This window comes from Lampetra planeri, chromosome 23, assembly GCF_965212315.1.
Source record: "Lampetra planeri chromosome 23, kcLamPlan1.2.h2, whole genome shotgun sequence".
Lineage (NCBI taxonomy): Eukaryota > Metazoa > Chordata > Hyperoartia > Petromyzontiformes > Petromyzontidae > Lampetra > Lampetra planeri.
In genome coordinates, this window is record NC_136129.1 from 3189178 (window position 1) to 3195559 (window position 6382).

Here is a 6382-nt window from a genome sequence, read left to right on the forward strand (position 1 = left end):
TGGAAAAATTACGTCATAAGTATTCGGTAGGACCGCGTTTCATGACGTCATGTACAACCACCGCGTGCTCGATGGAACGTGACGTCGCAACCCTTTCCCGGTAATCCGTCCCGGTATACGAGTGCGTGACGTCACGCGCAGAACACTCTACGGGTTACATGACGTCACGCACACCCTGCCTCCCCCACTACATATAAAGAGTGACGTCACGTCCGCCTTCTCTCTCTCCCGTGCCCGGCAGCCGAGGAAGCCATTAGTGAGTTTTCCTCTCCGTTCCATCGCGCGCCATCCGCCTCCATCCGACACCATCCGCGCGTTTCGTCGCCATGTACGCGCGCCTCGGTGTCGCGGCGAGCAGCCCCACTCATCACGTCGCCTTTGTTTTCGCAGGTGAACGAGCGAAATGGCGGAGGCGGAGGCGTAAGTGTTCACTGCTTTACATACCCGAGTTGATAACGCGCGGACCTATAAAGTTGACCCGAGCATTGTAATGGGACGAGTTTGCGTTCCCCCCTCAAGCCACCCACCCCAGCTATTAATTGTAGCCATCGTTGAGCAGGAATCTGGGAACTTGTTAACGAAGTTTAGAAATAAACGTGAGGTTGTGTACGATTCTTAGGTTTCCCTGGTGGCACGTGAGGCGTCGTGTAAGCTGAGTTTTCGAGTCTGCTCTTGAGACTTAAGGACATATTTGTGGTTTCAATTATCATCGTTAAAGTTTCAGATTCATAGTCCGACTCGGGCTGCTTTAGTAGTCCCAAAGTGCTGTGCCCCATGGCTCGCGGTGCCAGAGTTAAGGGCTCTCTGGATTCCAATCGTTGCGTTATAATTATTGAGGTCCGTATAGCAAGCCGACTAAGTAGCCCTCGTAACATTTTACATTTCCGTTGTGAATTATTGAGGGCCCAGACTGAGGTTAACTTGTGACCTATTAAAGTTCTGTGTTCATGTGCGAGGCGCGTAGCCCCAAAGTATTTGTTCTTTTCAAATATCAGCAGAATTGTATTCCTCACATGTATATGTACTTTAATAATATATTGACATATGTGGCTCTGTAGACCATTTATTATCCAGCAGCATTTGTTAAAACACGCAAACGTGTTTCAACATATATTGTTTAGCCTTTTATTATGCCATGTTGAGTATGAATGTGATTGCGCTTTGAGTGGCAGATTAGCTTCGCCAACAAAGGCCCCCACGTGTATGCAAACAAAAATACAATTGGTCTGACAACCAGATGTTATTGGCAAGAGCACTTCGTGGAGGGGGGGGGGTACAGTTTTCATTCCCCAGGTAGAGCCACACACGAGAGGGCTTTCTAGGCGTTGGTTCACACTTAACAGTTTGCTCGCTTAAGCAAAATTCTGCTGGATAAAATCGGTGTCGGAAGCCAAAATAATCCCTTCTACGTGACTTTACCGAAAGAACCAAGAATATGAATCCCTGCAGTCACGAAAGCTTTAAATCGAAACGTACATTTATGTTTGTGGAGTAGCACTCGATGGATTTGTGATCACGGTAGTTTTCGGAGGCAGATTAATACACACGAGTCGCGATAGTTTTAAGAGTTTCTCGAGGGTTTCGGAGCCAAACTCGGGGATACCCTCACGATGATGTTGTAGGCTTTGTTGCTAGTGCGCCAGGTTCTTTGAGCCAGGCTGAAGCCTCCTTTTATTCTAGATTTGAAGCTTTCGTTACTGCAAGGATTCATATTCTTAGGTTTTTTTCGGTAAAGTCACGTAGGTAAAAAAATGTAAATTAATAAAAGTAAAATAAAACAAAATAAAAAATCACGACGTTTTGGAAGCAACACAAGCCTCCGTCTTCAGGTGGAACCGTCACAGCCACGACAGCTGTATCAAGTAAATGAGAGATCACAAGACATACCACCCCGTATATATAATGGTTGAGGGGGGGAAGGGCCAGGAACGGCACACTTTTTTTGACGAGGGCTCGTGGTGCCACACCAGGGCTTCCTAGGCCCAGTACCCGCGTAGCTGTGTTGATGAACTTGACGTCGGATTCCCAATCACTCCTCGATGAGTGAGAACGTCTTCTGAGCAGCAGCGGGGTAGGTCCACTGGATGTGTTCGAATTGTCTCCACTCACGTGTGCCACTGCATCTGCACGAACGTGTCCCCAGTAGGTTCGAGTAATTGGCTGCTCTTAATGAGCACGTGATCAGCCAGGTCTCTTCTGAAAAAGAGCTGTGTAGCCCAGTGGGCTTTGCCTGGTAAAATAAAAAGTTTAGTATCGTACTGGTGTCACTTTCACTGGTACGTTACCAGCAACGCATACTCTGCTGAGTACTAAAAAGCGATTGCGTAGCAGACTCACGGATTTACGATGAGGTTAATTCCACAGTATAGCATTGATGATAATTATGATGAAGATGATCACTGACGATATACTCCTACAACACGTGTACACGCCATCGCCGCCACGAAGCGCCGCTATATTCATCTTCTTGGTTCTTTCGGTAAAGTCAGACGCTGTCTTTCCGACAGACCTGTTCTTCACCTGAGGACGGCTGCTTGCGTTGTGGCCGAAACGTCGTGAGAATTATTATGTTTTATTTTTATTATTTCCGTTCTACGTGATGACTTTACCGAAAGAACCAAGAAGATGAATCCCTGCAGTCACGAAAGCTTTAAATCGAAATTTAACTCAGCTATATTGTTTGCAATAGTTTAATATAACTCTCCTCTCACGTGTGCGTGTGTCACTGCGCGTGCGTCCTCAGTGTCAGCGGCGGACCCATGGACGTGAACACGGCCTTGCAGGAGGTTCTAAAGACGGCGCTGATCCACGACGGACTCGCCCGCGGTCTCCGCGAGGCGGCAAAGGCCCTCGACAAGTGAGGAGCGAGCGGCAGTGTGCAGATGCCACCGCGGCCACGCTTACAAAATAATAGCCGCAGCCACACACCTTCAATATCTAAAGGCCTCGGCACCAGATAACAACCTCAACAGCTCACGTCTCGTGCGTGTGCTCATTGGCCTTTGTGCGCGTGGTTGTGAGGATGTGCTCAAGTGGGGAGCAGTGGTGCAGCGTGATGTGTAAACAGCGCCACTAGGGAGATGAACGCGGTCGGGCGTGGTGTTGGCCACCCACACGCTCGTGTACCGTGCCGGCCTTCAGAGGTGTTCCCTAACAGCACTTGCACAAAAGTTTAAGGCTACGTGGGGGGGGATCTTTGTTTTCGCTCTGGTGTGATAATAATGGCAGTGATGCTACCCTTTGCTGATATATTTTGCGTGATATTGCGTGTACGTGCATTATTCCGTGTTGCGTGCGTACGCATGCTTTTCCGTGTGCGATTGTTTAATGTGTACAATACTCCGGTTGTGTTGCGAGCGTGCCGTATCTGTGCTCTTGCTTCAGAGTGCACATTGCCTGGCTCTAGCCATGTTGTGACGTCCTACTCTTGACGCAACTATCCAGCTCGCCCACCTCGATGTAATATCGCAGTTCTGGCTCTTATGACAACATCGGCCAATACGAAGAAGCGGCAAATGGTTCTTGTGTTTTAACTTTGCCGCGGTGTCGTGTTTGCATGTGCAGGCGGCACGCCCATCTGTGCGTCCTCGCCAGCAACTGCGATGAGCCCATGTACGTGAAGCTGGTGGAGGCCCTGTGCAACGAGCACCAGATCAACCTCATCAAGGTCCGTTGGCTGGATTGTGCGTCCTTTATCCGGGGAGATTCGGTAGCGCATGTATATTTGGCGACGCTGCTGCTGTGTTGGTAGTGGTGCGTGAGCGCGATGAACAACCTCGACACGTGCATCAATAATAACACTGGCCTTACAAGGACAAATAATGTAACATGTTGTGAAGAAGGGCCATTACCTGGAACGTCACCCATTCTAGGCGTTTTTATTTTTATAGCCACACAATGTTATTGTCGTAATGTGTGGAGTTTGCAATGAACCCAATGAGAGCCGTGAAACAACATTGCCTCTTGCCAGGGTGATTTGGGTGCGTCTAGAGCAATTAAGTATGTATTTGTATGCGGACATCTTGTAATGCAGCAGCATTTGTTTAACAAACCTGTCTGTTGATCGACCTAGATTGTCGAAACCTGATTTGAAGCTTTCGTGACTGCAGGGATTCATATTCTTGGTTCTTTCGGTAAAGTCACGTAGAAGGGAAATAATAAATAATATAAACAATAACAATTCTCACGACGTTTCGACTGCTACACAAGCAATCATCAGGTGTGAAATCCACAGCAAGAAAATTATCAGCAAGACAATTTTCTTGCTGTGGATTTCACACCTGATGATGATTGCTTGTGTTGCAGTCGAAACGTCGTGAGAATTTTTATAGTTTTATATTTTTATTATTTCCTTTCTATGTGACTTTACCGAAAGAACCAAAAATGTCGAAACCTGGTCAACAGTTTGCTCGCTTAAGCAAATGCTGCTGGATAACATTGGTCTGGAAAACCAAGAAAGGCTGATGGGACTACAACGTACATTTATGTTTGTGGAGCAACACCTGATGTTTTTGGAGGCAGATTAAAACACAAGTCCCAATAGTTTTAAAGTTAATGCTTCAGGTTCTTAGAGCCAAACTCAGATACTCCTTAGGATGGTGTAGGCTTTGTTGTTAATGCGCCTGGTTCTTTGAGTCGGGTTGAAGCCTGCTTTTATTTATGAGGGCTCCTGGTGCCACACCAGGGCTCTCTAGGCCCAGTACCCGCGTAGCTGTGTTGATGAACTTGACGTCGGATTCCCAATCACTCCTCTATGAGTGAGAACGTCTTCTGAGCAGCAACGTGGTTTGTCCCCCCCCCCAGGGTCCACTCTGAACCCGACTACCCGAGTTTGATTCCCGTTCAGGACCAACATCCGTGACATATCTAAACCATTCCTGGGTCTCCCCCTATGGCGAATCGGCCTTAAAGAGATTACCTGGTGCGGTGTGTCAATATCATGAGGGAGACAAAGGTGGCCAGACATGGTGCTGGCCAACCACAACTTCATGAGCTGCGTTGGTCTTAATGGATGCTCGCTAACTGCACTTGCCCCAAAAATATTTTAAATGTTACGGGGGATTTTTGTTTTGATGGTAGTATTTAGTGACGTTAATGATAGTGGCAGTGATGATTGTTATAGTGGTAGCAGTGGAACTGACGCTAACGATGACGACGACGATGATGGTGTTGATGCACAACACAGGTGGACGATAACAAGAAGCTTGGCGAGTGGTCGGGGCTCTGCAAGATCGACCGCGAGGGGAAACCACGCAAGGTGGTCGGATGCAGCTGCGTGGTCGTGAAGGTACGTAAGATAAGCGGTCCTCTGCGGCCCAGCGTGTCATCACGAGCGTTGTGTTCATGTGTGCGCGTGTGTGTTCGTGCATGCTCATTTGTGAGTCCTCCTGTAATGTAACGGACTGGTGCGTCCCAGCATGTAATCACGAGGATTTTTGCACGTTTGTTTTTTTTCGTACTAGGGAGTGTTAGCGTAATGCGTTGCCAACGTAACGAGCCGAGTTATATTCGCAGCTCGGACTAACAGTGATGAATGTCCTACCAGACCCTGGGCCCTCCGTAGGTCGACTGCCTTAAATGAGTACTACCTGGTGTTGCGTTTGTTAACATCGATACTGCTGGGCGACACCACTCACCCCCTCAAACCTGCGCCGTGCCTTGCCTTCATAGGCGCTTGCTTTCACAGCACTTGCCCCAAACGGCCTGTGTAGGCTGCATGGGTGATCTTTGTATTTGTGTTCTCGCGTGCGCTTCCCCGTCCCCTCAAACCTGCACCATGCCGGCCTTCATAGGCGCTTGCTTTCACAGCACTTGCCCCAAACGGCCTGTGTAGGCTACATGGGTGATCTTTGTATTTGTGTTCTCGCGTGCGCTTCCCCGTCCCCTCAAACCTGCGCCGTGCCGGCCTTCATAGGCGCGCTTGTTTCACCGCACTTGCCCCAAACGGCTTGTGTAGGCTACATGGGTGATCTTTGTATTTGTGTTCTCGCGTGCGCTTCCCCGTCCCCTCAAACCTGCGCCGTGCCGGCCTTCATAGGCGCGCTTGTTTCACCGCACTTGCCCCAAACGGCCTGTGTAGGCTACATGGGTGATCTTTGTATTTGTGTTTTCGCGTGCGCTTCTCTGCAGGACTACGGCAAGGAGACGCAAGCCAAGGACGTGCTGGAGGAGTACTTCAAGGGCAAGTGAAGCTCTTGCTGCTGCTCCTGCATCGTCCCAACGATCGCGATGGAACAATAAAAGTGTCACTCAACCTGCCGCCGTCTCCCTCCTGTTGTGTTTGTTTAGCTCTTCGAAACGCGTTACACAACCTCATGAACGCCACATTACACTGGTCAACACACTTTTTTTGGCATAAGGTATTCCAACGGTTTTAAGGTAA

General features: G+C 48.8%; 1 protein-coding gene across 1 annotated transcript; it reads left to right on the top strand.

Annotated features, from left to right (window-relative positions):
* Positions 1 to 137: 137 nt before the first annotated feature.
* Positions 138 to 6258, top strand: RPS12 (ribosomal protein S12). The gene is made up of 6 exons (XM_078604776.1): positions 138 to 256; positions 391 to 420; positions 2744 to 2857; positions 3565 to 3667; positions 5186 to 5287; positions 6130 to 6258. Exons 2-6 carry the CDS (start codon positions 404 to 406, stop codon positions 6187 to 6189), a joined length of 396 nt encoding a protein of 131 aa, XP_078460902.1. The 5' UTR covers positions 138 to 256; positions 391 to 403; the 3' UTR covers positions 6190 to 6258.
* Positions 6259 to 6382: the final 124 nt, after the last annotated feature.

Bases quoted from the DNA above. Each gene is read 5' to 3' on its own strand.
- RPS12 (XM_078604776.1), top strand. The intron at 2,858-3,564 runs GTGAGGAGCGAG...TTGCATGTGCAG, and splicing joins GCGGCAAAGGCCCTCGACAA to GCGGCACGCCCATCTGTGCG. The intron at 3,668-5,185 runs GTCCGTTGGCTG...TGCACAACACAG, and splicing joins ACCAGATCAACCTCATCAAG to GTGGACGATAACAAGAAGCT.